This window comes from Phyllostomus discolor, chromosome 10 (assembly GCF_004126475.2).
Source record: "Phyllostomus discolor isolate MPI-MPIP mPhyDis1 chromosome 10, mPhyDis1.pri.v3, whole genome shotgun sequence".
Taxonomy (NCBI): domain Eukaryota; kingdom Metazoa; phylum Chordata; class Mammalia; order Chiroptera; family Phyllostomidae; genus Phyllostomus; species Phyllostomus discolor.
Window position 1 is genome coordinate 84235180 of NC_040912.2, and position 27665 is coordinate 84262844.

Here is a 27665-nt window from a genome sequence, read left to right on the forward strand (position 1 = left end):
TTCACTGTACTAGTCAGTGGGGGTGGCAGACACCACTGAGTAAGCATGTGTACTGCGTGGCTGTCACTTTCAAAATGACTCTAGAGTAATGAGTCTGCACCAAATTTTGTGTTAAGTGAAACTATTCAGATGACTCAGAAGGCTGCAGCTATAAGCAACTGGCGATTGGCAGCTTCATCAGGACAATGCACCTGCTCATACATCAGCTCTGGTGCAATTTTTTGGTGAAACATCAAATCACCGAGGTGACTCAGCCCCTTTACAGCCCAGATTTGGCACCCTGAGACTTCTGGCTTTTCCCAAAACTAAAATCACCTTTGAAGGGGAAGAGATTTCAGACTGTCAATGAGATTCAGGAAAATATGATGCGGTAGCTGATGGTGATAGGGAGAACTGTGTGAGGTCCCAAGGTGCCTACTTTGAAGGGGACTAAGGTGTCATTGTCCTATGTACAATGTTACTTGTATTTTGTAGTATTTTGTATCTTCTTCAATACATGTCTCTATTTTTTTTTTCTTTTTAGAGAGAGGAGAAGAGAGAAAGGGAGAGAAACATCAATTTGTGGTTGCCTCTTGTGCACCCCCTCCTGGGGACCTGGCCCACAACCCAGGCATGTGCCCTGGCTGAGAATTGAACTGGCGACCCTTTGATTCACATGCTGATGCTGAATCCAATGAGCCACACCAGCCAGGGCTCCATTTTTCCTAACACATAGCTGGATACATTCTGAACAGACCTCCTATACACACATGTGCATGTACTTATATACCTAAAGTTATCTACATAGTTACACAACAGCTACATGTAATGTAGTCAGGAGTTACATATAACACACACATACCACTTGCATCATATTTGATACAATCATTTGACTTGTATCATCACATAGATAAACATCTGTATTTCATATTTAATCTGGTTTGTTCTGCACACGGGCTGAAACAAACTTTGTCAGCAGAAACACACAGGGCATTTAAGGAAAAGCCAAAGGCAGCTGACCCTGAATCTGAAAGTCCACGAGGCCACGTGGGAAGGTAAATCTGCTGTCTTCATTCAATGGCTTCGGCGTCCTTGGACATGGAACGGACTCTTCGACTCTCACAACTTAATTGAGGAAATGACAACTTGCCCACAAACAACCGGAGAGCAAAACAAGGCAGTAAAATCCGTCAGCCCGGGGCAGACTGTGTGGTCTGCCTACGCCAGCCCCGGGGCTGCGCAGGGGGGATAGAGACGGCAGCCTGAACGCACAGCCGGACACCCGGCCGTTCGCTGTGGGAGGCCGCGGCCTGCGCCAGGCACCAGCCCTGCATGGGTCAGGAGTCACGGCCCGCTGTGCCCGCCCTCCACTCCCTCACTTTCTTTCCACCTTTCCTAGCACGATCAGCGTTTACTCAGGACCAACCCTGCAAGGGACTAGGGGCTGGAGCAAAACAGCAACACTTTCCCTGGGGAGTTAGATATTAAAATAGGTAAGGCAGAAACAGCTAAACATCAAGTAAGTAATATTGATTTTGCCACCAAAGGAAGGCGAGAAGGTGGAGGGCTACAAAGGTTGGCTGGGAAGGTGTCTTGGATTACATGATACTTGGCCAAGCCTTGAAGGAAAATTAAGATTCAGACAGCTGAGGGTTACAAAGGGTTATCAGAGCGCTGGGGTGGCTCAGTGGACTGAGCACCGGCCTGTGAACCAAAGGGTCGCTTGCTGGTTTGATTCCCAGTCAGGGCACCTGCCTGGGTTGCGGGCCAGGTCCCCAGTTGGGGGTGCAGGAGAGGCAACCACACACTGTTGTTTCTCTCTCTCTCTCTTTCTCCCTCCCTTTCTCTAAAAACAAATAAATAAAATCTTTTAAAAATAAAATTATATAGTTTCGAGTCTACAATTTAAAAAAAAGTTTTTGGAGACAGGAAGTGTGAATCGAGACAAGGTTTGCACCACAATCTGAATATACCAACACTACTCAACCGCACACTTAAAATGGTGAGGATGGTAAATTTTATGTGTATGCTATCACAATAATTTGTTTTAATCCTTACCCAAGGATAAATTTTTACTGATTTTAGAGAGAGAGGGAGGGGAAGAAAAAGAGTAAGAGAGAGAGAAACATCAATCAGTTGCCTCCTGTACTCCCCCTGACTGGGGACTGAACCCACAACCTAGGGATGTCCCCTGACCGGGGATCGAACCCACAACATTTTCATATACAGGATGGTGCTCCACTCAACTGAGCCACCTGGCCAGGGCCACAACTGGTTTTTTAAACTTTTTTTACAAGATTTTATTTATCTATAGAGAGGGGAAGGGAGGGAGAAAGAGAAGGAAAGATCACATGTGAGAGAAATATCAATCAGTTGCCTCTCACATGCCCCCTACTGGGGACCTGGCCCTCAACCCAGGCATGTGCCCTTACCGGGAACCAAACTGGCAAACCCCCGGTTTGCAGGCTGGCACTCAATCCACTGAGCCACATCAGTCAGGACTATCTTTTTATTTTTTAAAAAATTTTTTTAAAACAGGGCTTCCTAAACAGAAAAAAAAACTTTTTTTAAAAGAAGGTATGGCCCTGGCTAGCGTAGCTCAGTGAATTGAGCGCGGGCTGCAAACCAAAATGTCGCAGGTTTGATTCCCAGTCGGGGCACATGCCAGGGTTGCAGGCCATGACCCCCAGCAACCGCACATTGATGTTTCTCTCTCTCTTTCCCCTTCCCTTCCTTCTCTAAAAATAAATAAATAAAATCTTAAAAACAAACAAAAAAAAGAAGGTATGAATGCACACTGCCGTTGGTAGTGAGTCATGAGCTGAAAAGTCTGATTCCGTGGAGGGCCCATGTAGAGGCCACGGGCGATTCAGGAAGGTGGGTTGGCGCTGGACTGAAAAACCTTGCCGCAGGTGGCACCTGACCCCGTTGCCAAGGCTTCCAGCTTCATGGTCCGAGGACGGGCTTCAAGTTTTGGCCGGGAACACCCTGTGATAAACTTCAAATGCCTGTTCACACATGTATTTGATCTGGAGAGACAGGGAACGGCTTTCAGATTCTCAAAAGGGTTTGTGACTTGGAAGACTCGGAAACCGCTCTCGCAGGCCACTGGCAGAGGGGTCTGTGGGACGGGACGTGGCTGGGCTTTTCAAAGCTGAGCCCGTCTCCCCTGAGACTCGCTGTTAACGGAAAACCAGCCAGCACTCGGCAGACGGGTGCCACACCTGCCCTCAGTGGTTTCTTCCCCGCTAAGTGTCTAACAGAGCTGCCGGCGATTTACGAGAGCAGCTCGCCAGGGGGACGCCAATGGTAGGAAGGAAATGAGCAGAAAAGAGAAGCCAGTAACAGCGACAGGCGGTGAGAAGATGCAATAAATTCAAGTGCCACAGAAGCCAAAGAAAGTCCCGGGGGAGACGAAGCCGTTACCAGTGTCAAGTACAAGAGAAGGATTAAGAAAGATAAGGCACTGTCAAAAAAAAAAAAAAAAAAAAAAAGGTCCAAATTCTATGACCTTCAGATAGATGCACAGATTCTGTCGGGTGATGAAATAAGAAGTCAGAGCTTAAGAAAAAGGTGTCCAAACTGGGACACTTGAAGAGCAAAGGGCAGTGCTGTTGACAATACTGTCCAAACATCAGGGCAGACGCCAGGCCCGTCCCGGGCAAACACAGCTAGTCGGTTACCTAGCTGAGGACGAAGTTAGTACAGCCAGGAAGGCAGCAGATACCGACTCAAAGGATTTGGCCGTGAAAAGGTAAACAGGATGTGAGTCAGAAGCACTAGTGAGATAAGGGAAGCCTTTATCAGTTCCTTATCTGGGAGGCAGGGCGGACTTCTGGGGGTTTTAGAGGGGTAGGGAAGGAGGGGAGGAGAGGTCTCCCATCCTCCATCCCCCTGAACAGCACGTGCACAGAGACAGAACTCGTTTCTTGCGTGAATGTTGACAGTGGGACTCCGGCCCTCCGGGAAGCAGGAAGGAACAGAATAAGCAGGAAAGGGGAGGGGCGTCTCTTCCTTCGAAAGGACACAAAAGGAGGAAAGAAAATGTCTAACACAAAGAGGCAGGCCAGAGCATTTTATTTCAACCCAGTGAGCATCAGCCACACAGCTGTCAGAGGAGGGTGCATTTCCATTTCCCAGTCAGCCTCACTGAGGCTTTTTCTTCAAGGGAAAAAAAAATCAGTAAGAAAGTAAACTCAACTCTTGGAGTTCTTTGGCACTAATTCCCACGGAGATGCTTAGAAGCAGAATAAGGAAATGCATCCTTAGTGAAACATCCATCATTCGGTGCTGAGCAGTTGTTTTGCTGATAATTTCACTTCAGGCACATGTACGTTTAAACAGGTAAGAACAGAACAGCTGGTGCTGGGATGCGAAGGTGTGACCACACTCGCTCGGGGCTGTGGGAGAGACGGCTCTTGTGGATGAAACAGGCAACAGAGTAAGAGAGGCTATGAGAGTGCCATTGGTGGCCCCGGCTACCAGCCCGGCAGAGTGAGTCAGGGGACCACGGATGCAGTAGACAAATTTGCAGCCAACTCTCCAAGCTGGGAGAACCATTTAACTCACTGTGGCCTGTGTAACCGTGCAGAAGAACGGGGCAGGATTGCACACCGTGAGCTCTTGCTTCAGGATGGCTCTACCAACTGGAGCGGGTGGCACTGGGCAATGGGAGAACGAGCCCATGTGCTGGGCTGTCAGCACCTTTGGGCTGTCCCTCTGAGCGCCTCCGCCCTGGCTCCTCATCCGTTTGTCTCAACATTTTTCTTCCACCTTCCAACCGCCAGCTGTGGAGTCAGAGAAAGCCTTTCCCTTTCTTTTCATTTCTGTGGCGCTCTCAAAATGTAGGGGACAAACCCGAGTGACCGCCCCATTCTCTGGCGCACCCTCAGCAGGAACCGTCACCACCAGCGGTGGGAGGCTGGCCCGCCACTCGTCCCCACCCTGAATCTCCATTCAAAGAGGCTGCCAATGCACACCTGCTGTGGGGACACGTCCTCACTCAGAAGTGAGAAGTGATTCCAACACTGATTTCCCCCGCTGTGCACTTGTGCTAGAATAAATTATTCCGGTTAAAACATTTTAAAAAGATGGGACCATACTATGAGAAGGGAGAGGAAACTCGGCCAAATGTCAGGCAGAGGGTAAATCAATCGAAACGGCGTCCATCCATAGACAACTCTTAAATGACCACCAGGCAACCCATCCGAACTCGGCGCCACCTCGCACAGAGGAGAGGGAGGGCTTCCACAGAACGCACCGGAGAGGGGCGGGTCCCGAGCCCACAGCGGGAGAAGCCGCACAACCCGGCGACACAGCAGGGCCAGTGGACGGTCACTAGGGAACACGCACCGGCAGGAAATCCATCATAAGGCCCGAGTCACACTCTGAAACACGGAGTTCAGAGTATACATTTAAATAACCAGACAGACAGATATTTGTTACAAAAGTCAGTTTATTTTCCCTTCCTGTGTTTCATATTTTCCCTTTTTGTCAGTAATGCGCAATCAGACTGGAGATCTGCTTGATTAAATAATATTAACAAACACCAAATTTCGGAGTATAAAGCAGGATGTTGAAAAATATTCCCTAACCCAATGCAAATTGGGTAATCCTCGAAACTGCACATTTACTCCCTAGTTTGTGTACATAATTTAAAATATTTATACAGAATGACCTTAAAATATGGATGATTATGAGGGGGGCCCAAAAAACCCCAGAATTATCTTCTGGGGGACAGGCCCCTTGTAGTGCAGGCTTCCTCCGCTCAGTGAGTGTTCTAGGAACCCTTGTGTAACAGTGCACCAGCAGGCGTTGTTGTGAGAGGCTGCGTTTGGCTTCACTGATCTTTCTTTTGAAGACTCTTTCAATAGTTTGCCCATTGCATGATGGGTGATTTACAAGCACACCTGCCCACACCACGCTGAGTGTTCAGCAGTTTTGGACCCAAAATAGCATGACTTCTGTGACCCACCCTCCCTATTCACCTGATTGCACTCTGAGCAATTTCTTTTTGTTTCCCCAGATGAAAAAGTCCTCAAAGGAAAATGTTTTGCCGATGTGGAACAGGCAAAACAAAAACGGCAGGAACACTGGAAGGCATCAAAATCGATGCGTTCAAAGACTGTTTTGAACAGTGGGAAAAAAGTCTAGATAGGTGTATTGCGTCAAACGGAAAGTGCTCTGAAGGTGACTGGGGTTTAAACAAGTAAGAATGAATACACAATTCCTTACAATAAATCCTGGGATTTCTAGGTCCCCTCTCATGGTGTAGAATTCACAGCCCTGAAGATGTAAACTCCGCAAACGTCTAAGGAACAGGTACCTAAATACCCCTCAGGCCCTAGTAATGCATTACTGTGATTCAGTGTCACATACCTGAATTACTTACTAGGACACCAGGTCTTTCCTTTTCTCCAATTTTAGTCCTCTGCTGAGGTAACTCAAGGAACCCGGCTGCAGCTGAGATCAACCCCCAGGAAATAAGGCTGAGCAGAGGGGCTTCCCGGGGGGGGGGGCCCCAGGCAGCAACTCAGGGCTGAGTGCACCGGCCGTGGGACACACGCTGGCACGTTCACAGTGGACACACCGTGGCCCTTGAAAGGGTGACTGAACTCTTTCCAGAGTCAGGTGGTTTTGAATGAAGACGGGAAACAAGCCGACAACAATGTGACGATATTTTTGCTTCTGTGTGTAGTGTGATCTTCCCCACGTGGGTCACAAAGGCCTTCTTGATCCACAGCGGGCTTACGCGGGATCCGGCTGGAGCACCTTAGCAGGATTAGAGGCTTGAAAAATGAGCCTCATTTCCGAACTCATCTCCAAACCAAAACGCAACGAGTCTTTCTATTGCTATAAACCTTGCACGCCTGCCTCGTGATCACGCAGCTTTCCAGGCTGGGGAGCAAGGGTCCAAGTCCGATGCAGCCTTTCAGGTTAAAGGCATGAACCTCAACAGGCCCAGCGCGGACACTGGCGGGTTCACAGGCCATCTGTGCATCCGTGAAACGACGCTGAAGTGCATCAGCGGCAGTTCCTTCCTGTAGTGTGTGCAGCAAAGCGCCCCGGCCCCAGTCCGCTCAGCACGCAGGGGCCACGCTGCTGAACGGGGGGGGGGGGCCTTGGCTGGCTGAGGTTGGGCCGGCTCCCCTGAGACAACCCCAAAAAGGACAAATTAAAAGAAATAACAGTTCTGACGTGTCTCCCATCATTCTTGGTCTCTTGCGGGCACAGTCACTCGCTCAGCACTCGAGCCTGTCGCCTTTGCACGAGAGAGCACGTCTCCCTCACTATTAGCGGCGAGATAAACAGAACGGTGCAACTTGTCTGTGAAGAGAGAAAAGCAGGGAATGTGCAGTAATCGTGTAACTGGGTCTGCCACAGCACTGCGTTTGGAACATAATAATGACTTGGGACAATTACGTTCATTCTGACTTCATACAAAGACAGCTCTAACCTTCAGTGAATTAGAAAGTCATTTTGAAAATTACGGTTTATATTACAAAATACTTAATGTTACATTACAGTCTCCAAAAAAAGAACTGTGACACAAACTAAATAATTTACAAAACGTGGAACAGAAAATCGATCCTGGGGCTCAGATTAAAAACGGTGTTTCTTAAAACAGATCCAGTTTCTTTCCATGACAATTTCTAGTATGATCACAACAGCGAGCTCACCGGGAGGCACTCCCTCCACTTAGCAGGGGCGCGGAAGGGGCCGGTTTCCCGGCCGGCCTCGGGGAGCCACAAGGCGGGGGCAGAGGAGCCCGTCCGTTCTGAGAGCAGAGCGCGCAGGCCTGGAGGCAGCGCCAGGGAACCCCGGGTGCTGAACTGCCCCGCGACTCCCTGGACTCCCTGGACGAGCCGGCAGCGTCTGGGCTCGGGACGACCGAGGCTGCCTCCGATCAGGGCGCCCCAGACTTCGGGACAGAAACTGGTGGACGAAGCTGTCGCTCAGCTCTCTCAAGCACACGCGTCTCGAGCACCGTCTCCCTGACAACGGGACGGACGTCCTGTGCTTATTCAGAAAGCAGCGTTCCAGGAGCACGAGGCCTTACTCCGTCCGTGCTGGCCATTTCCCAGGGAGCCCCGAATTCCAGCCAGCAATGTCTAGGGCGCACACACACGGTTTCTCAAGAGACTCCAGGTTCCTTTCAGAACCTGCACTTTTTTAACCCCAAGAGGCTGGGCGCACACTGTCATTTCCTTCAGAACTTCCAGATTGTATCTACCAGACAGAGGGCACCCTGGAGGAGCACTCTGATTAATGGCTGCTGGTACTTTAAGTAAGTCTCTTGTCATTTTTTTTCTGGTTTTACAAATGACAACACTCATTAGACTCAGGTCAAGGGCAAACTAAGGGCCCTTTGCGTCCTTAAGACAAGAATGTCTTTTTACACTAAAAAAATGTTACTTTTCACAAAAGGGTCTTTAAAAGTAATCAGCAGTTTTGCTGGTTTAAGAAGTGATTTAAGTAAACACTTTAAACTAAATTAATAAGGAAACATACTAATTCAAAAAAAGGGGGGCACACACTTACTTACCATGAGAATGAAGAAGTAGAAAACCCACATCCATCCTAGGTTGTCCTGGATCAAAGACACCAGATACTGTAAGGGAGAAACGTAAGTCACGAGATAACCCTTCATAACTGACACAGTGAAGTAGCTAAAAGTCGATTACACATGGCTCTTCTAAAAAATAAGAAGGGAGCTGGGGCCTGTAGAATGTTTTGCAGTTTACAAGGCCCTCTCCCACGCCCATTCCTATGGAGACGGGGCTGACGGCCTCCACTGTGCAAGCCCGCAGAGGCCAGACCCACACACTGCATACCAGGAGACACGGGTTCAAGGGGCTTCTTTCTGCTCACTGTGCTATCGAGAGAGGGAGCTGCACATCCTCAAGCCGCCCCCGTTCAACCGCTCTTTCTCGCAGTGAAAGGTGCTATAGTCGAAGCTTTCAGTAATAGTTTGTCTTTTAAGCATATCACTCACTTTGCAATTAGTGCTGTTTGCTCACAGGATTACTGTATGACCTTAACACCCTACAGCATATTCTTTTACTTTGTTTTCAATTAATAAAAATAGCATTTAACCCGGTTTTTTTTTATTAAGAGAAAACATGTAACATAAAATGCACTCTTCTAACCATTTTTCAGTGCACACCTCGGCAGCATCAAATACATTCACGACGCTGCACAAGCATCACCACCGTCTGTTTACAAAAGTGTTCCTCGCCCCAGACGGAACCTCTGTGCCCATCAGGCGGTGACTCCCCACTGCCCTCTCCTCCCAGCCCCCGGGAACCTCTGCTGTGCGTCCTGTCTCTGCACTTGCCTGCTCCAGGTCTCTCAGGTTGAGTGGGATCACGCGGCGTTTGTCCTCTGTGTCTGGCTTATCTCACTTACCACACGTTTGTAAGGCTCGACCTTGTTCTGCACATCAGAACTCCGCTCCTTTCCACAGCTGACTGACACTCCACCGTGCAGCCACCCGCCTCTGTCTATTCGCTGGTCTACCGATCACCGCGCGGGCCATTTCCACCTCTGCACTATGATGAAGAGTGCCAGGGTGAACACCGGCGTGCAAGCACCTGAGACCCGCTTTCAGTTCACTGGGGCGCTACACCCAGGCGTGGACGTGCTGGGTCGCGGGGTGACCCCGACATCTGACTCCCTGAGAAACCCCCACTGTGCTTTCTGTAGCAGCGGCACCATTCTACATCCTCACCAGCAGGGTGTGGGAACTCCAGTGTCCACATGTCCTCACCAATACCTGCTTTTTAAATTAATGATACCCATCCTAACGGGTGTGAGGTGGTGTCTCACTGTGCGTTTTTGCTTGCCTTTTCCTAACGACTAAGAATGTTGAGGATCTTTTCAGGCGTTTGTGCATATTCGTTATGACAATTTGTCCCAATGTTTTCTTCTGAAAGTTTTATAGTTTTAGCTCTTAAAGTTAGGTATTCGATCCATTTTGAGTGAATTTCTATGTATGGTATAAGATAAGGATCCAAATTAATTCCTTTGCATGTGTATATCCAGTTTTTTCTGCACCATTTGGTGAAGACACCACTCTTCCCCATTAAATGGTCTCGGCACCCTTGTCAAAAACCAGATGGCCATAGCCCTGGCCGGGCTGCTCAGCTGTTTGGAATATTATCCTGTGCACCAAAAGGTTGTGGGTTCAACCCTGGTCAGGGCACATGCCTAGGTCATGGGTTCGATCCCCAGTTAGGGCGTGTACAGGAGGCAACTGATCGATGTTGCTCTCTCATCGGTGTTTCTCTCTCTCCCCCCACCCGCCTTCTTCTCTTTCTAAAATCAATAAAAACATATCCTTGAGTGAGGACTCAAAAAAAAAAAAAAAAAAACCCAATTGACAGTAGGTGTGAGAATTTAACTAACCCATGTTCTTTGGTCACATTATTCATCAGCTTTATAAAAGGAAGAACTTTAAAGCAAAACAGCTTAGTGACTTAGCCTGGGTCACATCACAGGAAGCGAAAAAGCAGAGGTCTAGTGGTGACCTCTAGAAGGAGGCACAGTGGCTGTCCAAACACTGACTGCTACTTTATGTAACTTCACCTACACATGACTTACACATCGTGAAGCTCACCCATGTCGAGAGTAGAACTCAGTGGTGGTCAGCACACTCACGGCACTGTGCAACTGTCACTGTAGCCTAAGCGGAGACCATTGTCACCACCCCCAAAAGAAACCTGTCCCTGCCACTCCACAGGCCTACCCAACCCTGGGCAACCCCACTCTGTCTTTATAAACTTGCCTATTCTGTCACTTCACCTGAATAAAATCATGTACAACATGTGGTTTCTCATGGCTGGCTTCTTTCACTTGGCACATTTTTAGGCCCATCCATGTTGTAGCGCCTGCCGGTCCCTCCCTTCTCTGTAACCGCCCAATAATACTCCTTTGTAAGGATATACCACATTTCATCAATCTGTTCTTCAGTTGATGAACATCTGAACTGTTGCTATGATTTAGCTGTTGTAGATAACCCAGTTATGAACGTTTGTGTGCAGGTGCTGATGCGGACACTTGTTTCCATTCAGTCTTACTGAGCCCCTGCCACTTGTCAAAAGCACGCTGCGTGCTGGAAACAGGAGGGAGAACAGAGAGCCTGTTCTCAAGGAAAGCGGAGTCCGGTACCGTGGGCAGGTAAGCCAGGAAATGCGAGACACCGTGACCAGTGCCCCATGACAGGTATGCAGCAACTGCTGTGGAAAGCAGGAGGGAAAAACTGTTTTTTTCCTTGGGCAGTCAAGGAAAGAAAGGGCGAATGAAGTCATTTGAGGTGAGTTCAGGGAGTAGCTAGGGAGAAGGCTGACAAGAGTTTTTAATAGCAAATCGTGGAGCTTAAGGTTTCACACCCCAGGCAGTGGGAAATCTCCCAGAAGTCAACACAAAGGGGAAGGCGCGAAGCCAACGATGACGCATCCTGATCCTGCGGCCCAAACCACGAGGTAGGAATCTGGAGGCTGGGAGGTGAGCCGTTCTAAATAAAGGTAAACTCCCTGAGATGTTCACTGCGACCCACCCATGTGATTAGTGAAGAAAACATCAGCGAGGAAGAGCAAACTGCAGCGCTCTCAGAAAAGGATGCCCAGCACAGTCTCTCCTTCCCGCTTGTACACAGACATCTCAACCGGCAGCCAAAGCCTTTTTGGTTCCTACTCCAGAGCACGATCAAGTAAGCAACTTCTCCCGCCTCTGCTAAGCTTCTTCCCCTCAGTCTCATGACCAAATGTGCCAAGCACGTCAGTCGTGTCAATCACCCACTCCACAACCACTCAACACACACCTGAATGTCTGCCGGGTGCCAGGGACCACGCTCGGTACTGGGCTGCAGCAGAGCACAAGGCAGAGCAAAGGCCACCCTCGTGACGCCTACACTGTGGTGGGACAGATGGACATCAACAAGCACAGACATGATACGTGGCTGGAGAGTGGGCAGTACTCAAGTTGGTTTCCTTTCCTTCACACTTGCCCTCTCCTTCACAAACGGACACCGGTGATCTATCCCCACTAAACACGCAAAACAGCAACGACCTAAAAGCCAAAACTACAATACAAGCCTTTCCCTTCCATCCTCCTTCCCCTGCCCGCTCCACATCCACGCTCTTACTAACTCCTCCTTCGATTCTGGAGTCCGATTTCTCTGACCACCGGGCATCCCCTATGGTTTTGCCTATGTTCCCCTTCCCGTTTACACCTCATCACTTCCGTAATTTCAGCTACGCTATTCATGTGGCTGATTCTCAAATCCTTATTTCTGCAAAACCAGCACTCGGCGACCTGCAGTGGCATACCCTAGGAGAGGCATGACTCATGACTGTTCCAGACAAGAGACACCCTTCTGAGATGAGGCTGCTTTAAGAAAAAAAAAGAGACCGATCTGAAGAGTTCTTACTACATATAGTAGGCCAGTCTCGGCCTAGAAACCCTCCAACTTTAGAGCACAGAAGACTGGCCAGCAGGCTTGCTGAAACACAGAGCCCCAGGCAATCTGGGGTAATACGCTTAGGGTTCTGCACGTCCCATGAGCATCCCAGGTGATCCCGATATATACAAGACATGCTGTGGAAGCCGAGAAAGGGACTCCGAGCAGCTGCAGCCCCTGGCCACTTCTGCTGGGGATCTATCTATGTGAAGAGTGTGTGCATGTGCGTGTGTTTGGTAGGGTCTGCACATCAGGTGGGGGATAATGAGAAGCATGTGTCTCATGGCATCCTTGGAGTGTCAAATTCAGGCTGAAAAACGGGGGGTGGCAGGTTGGAGCTGAAGGATCTAGCTGATGAGGTGTGAGCTTATTTCCAGACAGAAAGAATCTGGAAGTAAAAGTGGAAAAGGGAACTAAAAATGTAGAGGTACCTTCCATACGAGGTCACAACAGCTGGACCTCGGCAAAGACTAAATCCCCGGGGCGCTCAGTGCAGCTGGACCCCAGGAAAGACTAAACCCCGGCGCCCAGTGCACCACACTACAGCACCAGAGTGCCACCTGTGGTGGCCCAGTGGGCGGGGCAACCCTCCCGATCAAGTCAACCCCTCCTCTGCTCACTCACCTGGCCCACGGCAGCTCCGATGCTCCCGGTTCCGTCAACAATCCCTGTGACAGTCGCCAAAGCCTCACTGCTCCCTTGGATCAGCTCCTGGCGACCCAGGTCGGCAGAAATAGCTGAGCTAATCATATTAGAAGGTCCACCAATAAAAAATCCTGAAGCCATAAACAGAACAGGTTCTTATTAAATCACTATTCGTAACTCCACTGGGAATCTACTGAATGAGGCAAAGTCTTATCCCGAAATCTTAATGTGTTGGAGAGAAGAAAAATGGAACAAGTATAATAGCATAAACAATAAAAGGTTTAAAAACTACACTGGAGACAAATGGAAAAAAAGGGGAAAATAATCAGTGAAAATGGAATTTCTCCCAGGTGGTAGGCAGCATCTTCAAACTAGTTGGCATCCCCTTTTCCAAAGCCCCTTCCTGAATTACACGACGTGCCGGTCCAGTTTACAGAAACCAAGACACAAAGCCCAGGGCGAGCTCACAGCCTTCCCAGCCCAGAAGGGTGCCTCGGCTGCTAACGAACGAACTGCACTTGCAGGTCCAACTCTAAGGCAGAGCGCATCACTGAGCACCTGTGCACCAAAGCCAACCGAGTACAACGAGAAAGGGAGAGGGGGCAGAGGCAAAGCTGGGGAACCAGCGCGGGCGGCTCTGTCCACACTGCTCTCAGGGAGGCAGTCCGAGGACCCGCAGGCGCCGGCCCACGGGAATCTGCCCACACGGCCGGAATCGGTTCCCTGAGCCTCGGGCAGCACGAGCGGCTCTCACCATGCTGAGCACAATCCGAAGTTCAAGAACAAAGAATCTTTCTGTAACATGGTCCCTAAGCTGCACTCAACTGTTTCCTCTGGGGCAAGGGTGAAGAAATACTGACCAATTGCACACAGGACCCAAACTAGCCATACGGGACTTGTAAAAGCTGGTGAACTGGTTTCCAACGTGGCAGCTTCCTAAGCCACTTCCCAGAAGCTGGGCAGCGGTCACAGCTGCTGGGACATCTCTGTCCAAAGGGGCTAATTCCGTAACAAAAGGGCTGAGAGGCCACACAATAAACGGCAGAGAAATAGAACCTGGAGGAGGAGTCTTTCATTCCCCCATTTGAATTCTCTGCAGCTAAGGTTTCAGTGTCACCGGCAGAGGACAGGGGACAGGGAGAAGGAGCAGGTGCCATACCTGTGACAGCCATCAGAAGAGCATTAATGGACTTATCGTTCGGAGACCCTGCAAGGGGAGACAGAAACAGCACGCTGACTGGAAAAGCGTGTTACGTGAGCCTCCCCCGGACAGTCCGCCGAGACCTGGTCCCTGTGGCCGCACGGATCCCGCCCAGACATGACCAAGGGACACAGCTCTTTCAGGCCTCCTCCGACTTCCACTTGTAACGTCCGCCTGTCGCTGGCGCTCAAGCTAACGAGGCCACGAAGAGCTGCAGAAAAACCCTGCTCCCATCTCGGCGGCACCTTAAGGGACATGTACCAAACCTACTAATTAGCATTTTTCCTCTCTTAAAACATTTCCCCTTTTGTTGTTTTATTGGTTCTAATGCTGTCCCTGTGGAGTAGGCTCCAGACCAAGCAGATACACTCCTGAGCCAGCTCTTAAACCAACAGAGCACAAGAGATGCTGGTCTCCTTCCCAAGACAGGTAAAATCACGTGGTGGTGCTTCCACCGGGTGTGTACGGGACAACAAGAAGGCCCCACGCCACGCCTGGGTAGCAGGTCTCAAGGATCTCCCCAGGGCTGATCACCGACCTGAGGCAGGAGCCTCAGCCTGAGAGATCAGGAATACAATTGAACCGCAAGGGCATACTCACGACTGTACCCAACCAGGGACACAATGGCCAGGAGCAGACTCAGCGCTAGGACCGGCGCTCTCTTCTGTAAGACGTCGGAGATGAAGCCTTGCAGGGTCCCACCTGTGAGCAGAGAGTGCGCCGCAGTCACCGTCACTTACAATGCAGCTCGGGCACCCAACACTTGCCCATCGGGCACCTCCCACCTGCTGCTGGGACCCTAAAACTGGAAACTGGTCTAGCCACAAAGGTGGCAGACTCGCCTCCAAAGTTCCCTCCCCAACTTCCTTTTAGGATGATTACCTGACTGTTCACTGTCACAATGGCTGACTGGGACAAGGCACCACAAAGCAGAAAAGCGGACACCAAAATAAGAAAAAAGAGAAAATCGCCCAAACCACCCACTATTCCTTGTTGTTTTCCTTCTTCAAGCCAGCTGTGAAGGCTTTTCTGGATTTTCCTTTTTATTGAAAAGATGGTCAAGGACCATGCCTCATGGCGTTATCAGTAGCAGCCCATAAATACACAGGGGAACCCAAGAAAACCAGCATCATCTTCTGGAGGGCAGGCCCCTTGTAGCACAGGCTTCCCCTGCTAGATGAGTGTTCTAGGAACTCACCTGTATCAGTGCACCAGCTGGGGTGGTTGTAAGAGGCTGCGTTCGGCTTCAGTGAATTTTTTTTGAAGACTCAGTGTGTTTGCCGATTTCATGACGGGTGATTTACGAGTGCACCTGCCCACACTGTGCTGAGTATTCAGTAGTTTTGGACCAAAAACAGCCTGACCCCCATGCCCCATCTTCCCTATTCACCTGATATGGCCCCTAGCGACTTTTTTTTATTTCCCCAGGTGAAAAAAGTCCTCAAGGGGAAACGTGTTACTGATGTGGAAGAAGAGAAACAAAAAAGGGCAGAAACATTAAAAGGCATCAAAATTGACAAGTTCAAAAACTGGAGCAGTGGGAAAAACGTCTCGATAGGTGTATCGCATCAAATGGAGAATGCTCTGAAGGTGACTAGAGATTAAACAGGTAAGAAGGAATACACCATTTTTTATAAATAAATTCCATTTGGGGGGCCCTCTCACATTCACTAAAATGCAATGCAGAAATTACCGTTTACTAGTAACTAACGGGTCCTGATGAGGAGACATGCATCCTTCAAGCAGCATAGTCACACTGAGCTGCAGCCCATGTTTAAGTTCAAGGGCTCGGGGACACCTGGTGTATCCTCATCAGGCAGCAGGACAGACACATGGGCGGCTCTGAAGGCAGCAGCGTGACCTCCAGCTAGGGGTCTGAGAATAAGGGCGGCCCTGGCTGGTGTGGTTCAGTGGATTGAGTGCCAGCCTGCAAACCGAAGGGTCACTGGTTCGATTCCCAGTCAGGGCACATGCCTGGGGTGCAGGCCAGGTCCCCAGTACAGGGCACACAAGAGTCAACCACACATTGATATTTCTCTCCCTCTCTTTCTCCCTCCCTTACCCTCTCTAAAAACAAATTAATTAAAATCTTTTTTTTTTAACTGCAATTCTTTTTTTCCAAGATTTTATTTATTTATTTATTTTCAGAGAGGGAAGGGAGGGAGAAAGAGAGAGAGAAACATCAATGTGCAGTTGTTGGGGACCGTGGCCTACAACCCAGGCATGTGCCCTGACTGGGAATCGAACCTGCAACACTTTGGTTTGCAGCCCGTGCTCAATCCACTGAGCTACACCAACCAGGGCTAATTAATTAAAATCTTAAAAAAAAAGTTTCCTACTCCCGTTTATACTTCCAGCTATTACAAAAAGTCACTACTAAAATCTGCTATGGACAAACCAGCTAAAAAACATTCACGAACATTAATTCCTACTATTATCCCTACCTCTGTGATTGGACGACCTATGCACTAAGCCACTGTGTACAGCCAAGGGCTAAGATGGTACTGAAAGTGTGTGTGTGTTACATGAAAAGCGACCACAGAGGGAAACGTGCCAAGACGAAAGCACAGTCCTGTCCACACAGGACTGAGAAGTCAGAGCGCCACAGATCACGGGGCTGCCGCAGGCTGGGTCTTCCTTCCTACGGACTTTGTTCCTTCAAGAGTTTGACTGATTACTGGCAGGGTAGTTTAGGAAAAATGGCTGTGGAATAAGTAATAAAACTTGGAAAGATGCCTGATTTCACAACCCGGCGAAATATTACTAGTGACTAATTATTATTGAAAAAGACACAGGACGGGCATTACCTATAATCCCTCCAACGTCGTACCAAATGGACAGCTTGTCAGCTTCAGCCTCCTTCCATCCAAAGTTGTTGCTCAGGTAGAAGGGCAACCAGAAGAAGAAGGAGTAATTCACTAACTTCAGGCAGGCATAGGCCAGAGAGTACTGTAAGGAAGACATTCAGCCATCAATCAATAAGCACCAGCGTGGCGGGACTACAACTTCTCGGTAGCGCCTGACTGTAAAGTTAAACACTGCACCAGCCCCCGTTGCCCTGACTCCGCCCAGGCCCCCTCTTCCTGTCAACCCCATCAGCTCCTGGAAAGGCACATGCAGCAGGCCTTCGGGACAGAAAACACACATGCCCGTCTCCCCCCTCTCCCCACTTTCTTCTCCTTTCGGTTCTCTGGTAGAAGCAAACCAGTGTTTTGAACCTGTAAGGCAGGGCACAGACTCGTATTTCCTTATTTAGACAAAGATTAAAGGTGTTCATTTGTGCCACTGACTAGCATTAACCGCAAGCAAATAAACGCAGTAAACACCACAGCTTCAACTGCTAGCAGCCCAACTATTTTAGCTCTTCCACTTCCTGCAAGGTGAATACTGTGAGCGCTGGAGACCATGACTGAACTCTAGCATGAAGGTCTAAAACAAGCACCAACATCACAACTACTTTCACATTCTAGTTTCCAAGGGCTCTACATTCTCTCATCCAAAGCAAACGCACAGAGTATGTCTGCTGAGTCAGAAAGGAAAGGACACGCCTGTCACAGGCCTCCTGGCTCTACTTTTACGAATAAAGGTCGCAGCTGCCTTAAGGTGGCAGTGGCGCTAAGACGCCCGTATTTGACACATTACTACCAGGAAACCCTGACACCGGGCATCAAAGGAAAGAGGGGGAGGAGCAGAGAGACTGACTTCAAAGGGTGTCTGGCCAGTACATTCTCCTCCCTGGAGCTGCCAGTGATTCCCGAGGTATCACTGGTTCTAAAGCAGCTTCCCCTGCCAGGCAACAGCCGCCCCCAGAGGGCCGGGGCCCCGGCTCAACCGCACTCTGCCCAGACAGCCTGCTCCGGAGACAAAGGAATTGCATTAACTAGATTTCCTTCGCCTCCCTTCCCAGGTCGGGGAACAGCAGCTTGGGAAACACAAAGGAAGAGCGAAAGATTCCATATTCAGCCACAACAAATTTAAGTTCTACCTCAGAAATTAATCTATTACCAGCAGAGTATTTTAATAACTGGTTAAAATAATCATTAGCATGAGAGCAGGCCTAAAGAAACTTGCATTTCCCTTATAATACACATATTTTAAAGATCATGGGGACTTACATTTTCACTCATATTTGACTATGTGTTTACAAAAGTCATTCTCTCAGTCAGCCTGGGGACGCAGGCAGAAGGGAGGGGACAGGCGTGAGGTCAGACGGCCTGCAGACCCCGATTCCAGCTCAGGGGTTACACTCAGAAGCACCACGGAACAACAGAATAAAAACCGGTATGTTCACAATACGACAACGCCCGAGGCCCCGGGGGAGACTGGTATCCTCCTATTCCACAGGAGGGGAACTGAGACTCGAGGATGCACAGAGCGACTCCCCCCTGCCTCCCAGAGAGTTCGTGGGTGAGCTGGAAACAGCCTAGGCCTCTTAGCTCCCACTCCCGTGCGAGAGCGTCCGAAACACCAAGACAGAAAAGCTGCTGCAGGAGGGACTTAATTCAGACGTTAGGAAGTCCTCCTGACTATAAAGGCTGGAGAAACACTGGGATGCGTTACCCAGAAACACTGTGTAGTCCTGTGCTCTGGACCGTTCGGTAAAAGGGCAAATAGTGGTGTCCACCAGAATAAGAATGGGGGCAATTAAGGTGCATTTGACCCATTCAAACGCCTCTTGGTGGACATACAACTTTATAATACTGCGACAGGCCAAAAAGCGTACGTTTAAAACCAACCCTGGATTCTTCGAATGCTAGGGGAGGTTCAGCAAACTAGGGCTCCAGGCCAGCTCTAGACTGCCCACTCATTCCACAGGGCCCACGGTTTCTTCTGCTCTCGAGTTAAGCAGTGGTGGCAGAGGCTGTGCAGCCCCTGCAAAGTCGAAAACATTTACTGTCTGGCTCTTCACAGACAAGGTCTGCTGACCTCTGAATCAGGTATCAGAAAAATCGCCAGTGGTGCCAACATAAAAATAAGCTGAGGGGCACCAGCCAATATTCCTCTGAACAGAAATGTCCACAACTAAGTAACAAAGAGAAGAGCACAACTTGAAGATGCGTCACCCCGGGCCGAGTTAACGTCCGGGCCACCACATCTCACTGGCTGGAGGAAGGGCACCTCGGCAACCCTTACCGGTATGACTCCAGGGAGGCAGCAGGCCTGGTGGAAGCTTATTGCCTGGATGGGGGTGACAGTGCTGCCTTCTTGGATTGAATAATTAGCCTCATATTCATCTTCGTTTTCAGCACCACTAATTAGTGGCCTGTGCGAGTCTTCTTCAAAATTTTCTTCTGCTTCAATGCCAGGGAGACCTAGAACAACAGTGCCAGCCATCATTTGTAGAGAGCTTCCCAGGTGCCTGGCTTTGTGTTCAGTGTCGTGCATGCATCATTACTCACGGGGTCACTATTATTTTATTTCCACTTTATAGAAGAAGCAACGAAGTTCAGAGGTCAAGGTCAACTAAGGCCAATTAAGATCATATAGCAACAAACCCAGGTCTCTAATTCTACTTTATCAGGCTTCAAAGCAGTATGTTTTCAACTAAATCACACTAGGTCCCTAATATACAAAAAGAAGTTAATTACATACTATTAAACTGATGTGCATCTGTAATCGCATTCAAAAGATAGAATCGTACATCTATTTGCTTCTGCGGTTTCGCTTGTACGAATTCTGTATTTAACCAGAGATAAGTATCACCCTAAATTATTTTTCTGAAGTAAATGAAATCTGTCTCAACAAGTGAAATTAAAAACACATCATGCTAATTTCTAACGAGCGTCTCAATTATAAAACTCACTGGCGCATGATGAGTTTTCCCTGCACCTACAAAAGGTGAGCCTCGCCCCCTCAACCACATGCGGCTACGCTCCGCAGGCCGCAGGACACACACAGCGACCCTGCTCCTTCAACCCACTGAGAAGAGCTCCCGGCTCTCCTAGGAAAAGAAGACCGGCTGTCCTGGCCTCAGGTTTCTCTTCGCCGATAACAGTTAAGACGCTCTGAACAGAAGCGACGCTTGTCCTCACCAATTTCTTCAGGTGACACCAGGAGTCCAAAGAAGATGACGATCCCACCAGCAAACTGCACAGCGGCCGTCACCAGAAAGGCGTACTGCAGGAGAGAGGGCGGGGCCCTTACACGTGGGGACACTTACCGGGGGCACGTGTGGGGGGTGGGGGCGAGGGCTGGGGCGGGAAGGCCTGGGAGACCGGGGAGAAAGTGAGTGCTGAGAGCTTGGCCTGCGCCAGGCACCAGGCTGCGATGTACCTGCGTTCTCTCTTTAGCTTTCCCAAAGGCTCTCTGAGGCTCGGGGAGGGTAATGAAGGTCCCCTGAACACCGAGTGGCACTATTATGACCGTGAAATCAGGGCTGGCTCCAAACATCTCCTTCTTACACCACACAACCTCCCATAAGACAGTATCTGCCATCAAAGATATTCTGCCCAGTTGAGCGGATCAAACAATAAACGAAACAGTAATATAAGGAAGCATGTGGCTAAATAAGTGAGGAGGCCCATTCCTAATGAGAAACACGTATAGGAATTTAAGAGGCATTAACAGCTAAAGAGGCTGAAGTAGCTCCACCGTGCTTTAAGGCAGAGCTGGAAATCAAAGGGACTGACCATCTCTCTGGGCACAGCTGAAGCAAAGGCACTGGGTGGGAGGCAGCGGCTTCTGCTGGGAGGCAACCGAGAATACAGAACTGACTTGGGAAGGGGAGAACAAGATTAAAGACTCTCAAAAGCCAGGCTGCATAGCTGAATTTTATTTAACAGACAATGGAGCCTGATGTGGACAGTCTAAATTTTTGAACAAGTCGGTGACAAAATTAGTGTTTTCAGAGGTCAAATGTGGGAGCATCACCTAGGATGAACAGAAATTCCTATCTGAACCAATTGGTACAATCCAGGTGTGACGCTAACAAGCCTAGAATAAGGGAGATTGTGAACACTGGATGGGCTTCCCATCGGCCCTAAGGAGGCACGGGCCACACATTCACCTGACCCAAGCAAAAAGAAGTAGGTGCACAGCCAAAACTCCCCCCATGCCCCTCCTCCCATCCACTCAGTCCTCATTTTCCAGTCGTATAACCATCGCTGTTACTGCATCTTTACTTTCCAGAGCTTGTTTTAGAAACATACAGGCCAACACAAACGTGTACTCTTGACGTCTTCCTTCATTTTACACAAAGGTGTCCCTTAATACACGCTCTGTTGCACCCTTGCTTTCTTCACCTAACGCAGTGCCACCAGTACTTGTCGCTAATTCATTCCGACGAGTGGCGAGCAAGCACCAAGTGCTGAAACATTTTTTCTCATCAAAATGCAACAAGTACCAGGTCTGACGAGTTCTGAAGCCGACGAGTACCAAGGTACCACTCTATACATACGCACCATTGAGATGTTGCCCCATCGGTACAGAGAGAGCTCGGCAATTCTATTTCACAGCTGCATGGCATTCCACGGAACAGGTGTATGACAGTTTAACTGTTTCCCTTTTGGTTGCCACGTGTTATCAAAGTTTTGCTATGACAAAGAACGCCGAAATAAGTGTCCTCGTAGCTCTGTGACTGCGTGCGTGCCGACAGTGCTAACTGCGGCGGCCATTCTGACAGGCAGCCCCGCACTGACCCCGACAGGGGTTGTTCCCTCTGCCAGCTGCAACGCCTGCTGCTCCACGTCCTCAGAAGCACAACACTATTCTCACACTTTGGGGTTTTTACCAATCACATAAATATTCGGGGTAGTTTCTTTCTGTTTTATGGTGCGGTTTTAATTTGCATCTCTCCTCCGACACCACTTATGCCCCACAAGGGCAGCGACGTCGTCCCGTTTGGCCAGCGTCCATCCTCTACTGTCCAGAGGCATTAGAGGAACTTAGTAAATGTTCATGAAGTAAAGTTACAGATGAAGTGGAATTTATATTTATAAGCTGTTCCTAGTCCCTTTTCATCAACCACATGTTCGAGTCTTCTACCTTTTTTCTCTGTCGTTGGCCCTTTTCTTACCGATTGGAGGGTGCTTGTTTATGTAGGAAGATTAGGTCTTTATTTGTAACATGAGTTGCAAATACCTTTCCTAATTGATTGTCTTTAGATTTGGGTGTTTTCCAAGAACGATGTTGTTTTAATCTGTCAAAAGTTTGTTTACTTTTAACGCAAGCTTTGCCCTGAGCCACAGCTCAAGGTGGTTTTAAATGGCCACAGTATTATTTCCTAAGAAAATACAGGTATATGAGGTCTGTAAAAAGTCCAGCCATTGTTAATATAACACGAACAGTTTGCACAACACTGATGGAACCCGGCAGCCGAGGAGAGTGGACTGGGATGCACATGCATGAACAATGATGACTTCTCTGTACCAGTCAGTGGGGGTGGTAGATGACACTGAGTGAGCATGTGTACTGTGTGGCCATCGCATTCAAAATGACTGAGTGAGTAGAGTAACAAATCTGCATCAAATTTTGCATTAAGCCCTGGCTGGCGTAGCTCAGTGGATTGAGCACGGGCTGGGAACCAAAGTGTCCCAGGTTCTATTCCCAGCCAGGGTACATGCCTGGGTTGCAGGCCATAACCCCCAGCAACCGCACACTGATATTTCTCTCTCTCTGTCTCTCTCTCCCTCCCTTCCCTCTCTAAAAATAAGTAAATAAAATCTTAAAAAAAAATTTTGCGTTAAGCTTGAACATTCCACTGCAGAAACTATTTGGATGATTCAGAAGGCCACAGCTACGGGCAACTGGTGACTGGCAGCTTCATCACGAACATGAGCCATCTCATGGATTACATCTCGTGAAATTTTTTGGCCAAACATCAAATCGTCCAGGTGACTCAGCCCCCTTGCAGCTCTGATTTGGCTCCCTGCAACTTCTAGCTTTTCCCAAAACTAAAATCACCTTTGAAAGGGAAGAAATTTCAGACTGTTGATGAGATTCAGGAAAATACAGAAACGCAGCCGATGGCAACTGCGAGAACTGTGTGAGGTCCCAAGGTGCCTGCTTTGAAGGGGACTGAGGCATCGTTTTCCTTTTAAGATGTTTCTTGTATTTTGTATCTTCTTCAACAAATGCCTGTTTTTCACAATACACGGCTGGATACTTTCAGGGCAGGCCTCATCTGTATGTATATACTAGAGGAAAAGCTAGAAAGAAACACTTACCTCATAACCGTACTGCAGGACAGAAGAGGCGAGGCACGCTCCCAGAATGTTGCCCACCGAAGCACAGGCGCTCCAGAGACCGAACACCACTCCTCGCCTACGACGGAGAACGGTGGGGAACAGAAGACCAGAACGTAAGACGGGGTTCGACTTGCGGTTCCAATATGAAACAGCCGAAACAATAAAAGTTCCCACTACAGAGAATCAACATTCCACATTAAGACTTTTTAATCATACCCAAATGGCAAAACGTCGGGTCTCTTCAAACTCTTAAGATTTTATTATAATAAATCTTAATTTGGGTCTCACTGAAAGAAACTATGAAGAGAATTTAAAAAGACAAGTCACAGACAGAAGAAAATACTGCGTATCACTTATAAGACTTGTACCTGGAATATAAAGAAATCTCAAAACCCAATAATATGGAATCAGACAATGCAATTAAAACGTTAAAAAAGTACAAATCTACCATCATCTCAAAATAAAAAATTCTGAAAAGGGGGCAAAAGATTTCAATATACTTCACATATAAAAATATGATGCAAATAAGCACATGAAAAGATGCTCAACGTCATCAGACGTTAGGGAAATGCACATTAAAACCACAGTGAGGTACCCCTGTATGACTAGGGAAGGGCTAAAATCAAAAAAGACCAAGCACACCAAGTGTTGGCAAAGGTACACAGACACCAGAACCCTTTACACTCTGTTGGCAGAAATGTAAAATGGTACAGCCATGTGGAGGAGACTGCCAATTCCTTAAAAAGACATAAACACATCTCCCATATGATCCAGCTACTCTATTCCAAGGCATTACCCACGGGAAACCAACGCCCGTGTCCACGTAAGGACCTGCACACCAATGTTCACAGCAACTTCACTCCTAACAGCCAAAAACTGAAAACCACCCCGATGTGCATCCACGGGCGGACGGAGCAACAAACCGTGACACAACGAACCACCGTTCAGCTGTGGAAAGGACGGGCTGCCGATACACAACACGAACGCGTCTCTAGCTCCGCTGAGGGACGAGGACAGACGGGCAGGAGTGCACACCGCAGGCTCCACTGCGATACAACCTCAGGAAGTTCTAACGCATCTAAAGCGACAGGAAGCAGACGGGCAGTTGCCCGGAGACGGCAGTGGGCGGGAGAGGGTGTGTTGGGATGGGTGGGGGAGGGACTGCCAGGAGCATAAGGACACTTGGGGGGTGGGGGGGGGGGAGTGTCCATGATCTTCACCGTGATGACGGTTTTAAGGGTGTATTCATGCCCAAACCCATCAAATGGCACAGTTTAAATGTGTGGCTTACTGTGTACCTCAACATGCCATTTTTAACGTGATGGGCAGAAGAGGCTGGTGGAAGGAAAACCAGCTTTTACAACAGTCTTGGAGAAAAAATGATCAGCTCTGAACACTGGAAATATCAGTAAGACTGGTGGAAGAAAAAGTGTTTTATGAAAAGTTAATTTGTTCACAGTTAACACTTGTATTTTATCTACCTGATACATATTATTAACACACCGTGAAAGACTATCTAACTCTTTAGCCCTGACCAGCTTGGTTACAGGCCGAGCCCACGCAAGAGGCAATCAACTGATGTTTCTCTCACCCATGGATGTTTCCCTCCCTCTTCTCCTCCCCTGTCCTCCGCCGTCTTTAAAAATAAATAAACAAAATACTTTTTTTTCATTATCTAGCTCTTTAAACATTTTTATAACCAGTGCTGCCCCAGTGTTCGAATTTGCATTACTGAGCCTCAATCTGTTTTAACAAACTCTGACCTGACAGCCAGGAAAAGGGGCCTGGCCCGTGCAAGGTGACAGCATTCCTGGACAGCGTCCTCACTGCTCGCTGCATCCCCCTGAGCCCCAACTTTTTGCACCTGGAAAACAATTGATTTGAACTCGGCCATCCCTATATTCTTCCCCAGCGCTAAAATGCCCAGATCCTCTAAAATACACCACATCTGCCAAGAGGGCTCTGGAGGAAAGAGTGAGAAGGTCAGGCTCTGAAATGCCCCTCGCTGGCCGAAGGTGTGCTTTTTCAAGAAACTGGCTGAAAATAACTGCAATCTGAAGTGGCCGTGGTCTCACGGGCACTCTGTGGTTTACCCTTATGTCTACTGCGCCTCAATGCCACTCACTCGTGCTGCTCGTTCAAAAACAGTCTTACTTTAGAAAACAGACCGTGATAGCTTTCCTGAATGGTTTGTTTCTTCGTAACTGATCCACAGAAGTAACGAGGGGCCAGCCTGCCCTGTCACTGCTGTCAAATAGCCAGTGTCATCCAATTTATAAAAACTGAGATGAAAATCACCTCAAAATGACACGCCAAAGTAATTATCTTTGAGTGACAGGCTTTTGGGAGGTTTTGCCTTTACTTCTCTTTGCTCAATTATATTATCTGGTTTGTCTCCAATAAACGAGTAATTATTAGATAATTTTCAAAAACCATGATTAGAAACAAATTACCCTAAAAAATCTTAATTAAAAAAAAAAAACAGCACATGAACAGACAGCACCACTCACTTCCAAAGAAAACCAGAGTGCGACCGGGAACAGGCACCTCTCAAGTCAGTCCCGTTCAACCCATGTTTCCAGGGTCAGGAGGCAGCAGCAATCTCGGGCGCACTGAGCACAACCGGCGCATTCTCGGTTGGGGGGGTGGGGGGGCAGAGCTTATTGTGACAAGACGTGTCACAGGTGAGCTCGCACACTATTACAGACCCTGAGCCAGCAAGCATCATCACCCCCCCACCCTGCCCCCCTGTGAGACCACGGAAGCCGGGAAGCGAGGGGAGTCCTCAGAGCATGCACTGATGGTGGCATGGGGTGGACAGCGTCTGGTGCATCCACTGGCCCCGGCGTAAATGTGCAAACAAAACAGGTAGAACTTCCGGCCAAGATGGAGGCCTAGGTAGACACACTGTGCCCCCTTGCACAATAAAAAGGACAACAACAAATTTAAAAACAAAAAACAACCAGAACTGATAGAAAATCGAACTGTATGGAAGTCCGACAACCAAGGAGTTAAAGGGAAAACATTCATGCAGACCGGCAGGAGAGGGGGAGACAGGCAACCCGGCGGAGAGGTCTCGCAGCAAGGCAGCAGCAAGGCAGCAGCTGGTGGACCTGGCGAGGTGGCAGCTTGCAGGCCAGGAGGTCCACATTCACATGCAGATAAACCAGGAGGAGCAACTGGGGAGCGAGACAGACCATGCAGCCCAAGGTTCCAGTGCGGAGAAATAAAGCCTCAAACCTCTGATTGAAAACATCTGTGGGGGCTGAGGCAGCAGCGGGAGAAGCTCTCAGCCTTATAGGAGAGTTCGCTGGAGAGACCCACAGGGTCCTAGAAAGTACACAAGCCCACCCACCTGGGAATCAGCACCAGAAGGACCCAATTTGATGGTGGGTATCAGGGAAAGTGACTGAAAACCCGCAGAGAGTGGAGCAAGCGGCACTGTTCCCTCTCAGACCCCTCCCCCACATACGGCAACGTGGGTTGCCCCGTCCTAGTTAACACCAAAGGCTTCACCCCTTATACGTAACAGGCAAGCCAAGGCAAAAAAAAAAAAAAAAAAAAAAAAGCCCAAATGAAAGAACAGTTCAAAGCTCCAGAAAAAATACAACTAAGTGACAAAGAGAAAGCCAACCTATCAGATGCACAGTTCAAAACACTGGTTATCAGAATGCTCCAGGAATTCACTAGGTACTTCAACAGCATAAAAAAGACCTAGGCAGCAATGAAGGTTGAATTATGTGAAATAAAGAAAAATCTATAGAGAACCAACAGTGATGGGAAGGAAACTGGGATTCAAATCAACAGTTTGGAGCAGAAGGAAGAAAGAAACATTCAACCAAAACAGAATGAAGAAACAAGAATTCAAAAAAAATGAGAGGCTTAGGAACCTCCAGGACATCTTTAAACGTTCCAACATCCAAATCGTAGGGGTACCAGAAGGGGACGAGGAAGAACAAGAAATTGAAACCTTACTTGAAAAAATAATGAAGGAGAACTTCCCCAGTCTGGCACAGAAAATAGACTTCTGGGAAGTCCAGGAAGCTCAGAGAGTCCCAAAAAAGTCGGACCCAAGGAGGAACACACCAAGGCACATCATAATTACATTACCCAAGATTAAAGATAAGGAGAGAATCTTAAAAGCAGCAAGAGAAAAGAAGACAGTTACCTACAAAAGAGTTCCCATTGGACTATC

The 27665-nt window shown here is 48.6% G+C and overlaps 1 protein-coding gene across 2 annotated transcripts in view; it reads right to left on the reverse strand.

Moving 5' to 3' along the window:
- Positions 1-5420: 5420 nt before the first annotated feature.
- SLC37A3 (solute carrier family 37 member 3) overlaps positions 5421-27665 on the reverse strand; it is a 45756-nt gene continuing 23511 nt past the window's right edge. Inside the window, exons 7-15 of one of the 2 annotated variants that reach the window (XM_028525551.2) lie at positions 23450-23546; positions 20318-20402; positions 19419-19597; positions 17093-17234; positions 14886-14987; positions 14244-14291; positions 13064-13215; positions 8525-8590; positions 5421-7305 (exon numbers count right to left, since the gene is read on the reverse strand). In XM_028525551.2, coding sequence (XP_028381352.1) covers positions 7213-7305; positions 8525-8590; positions 13064-13215; positions 14244-14291; positions 14886-14987; positions 17093-17234; positions 19419-19597; positions 20318-20402; positions 23450-23546 — 964 coding nt within the window. In that variant the 3' untranslated portion in view covers positions 5421-7212. The remainder of the gene's footprint in view (positions 7306-8524; positions 8591-13063; positions 13216-14243; positions 14292-14885; positions 14988-17092; positions 17235-19418; positions 19598-20317; positions 20403-23449; positions 23547-27665) is intronic. The other variant, XM_036010958.1, reaches the window with a different exon arrangement.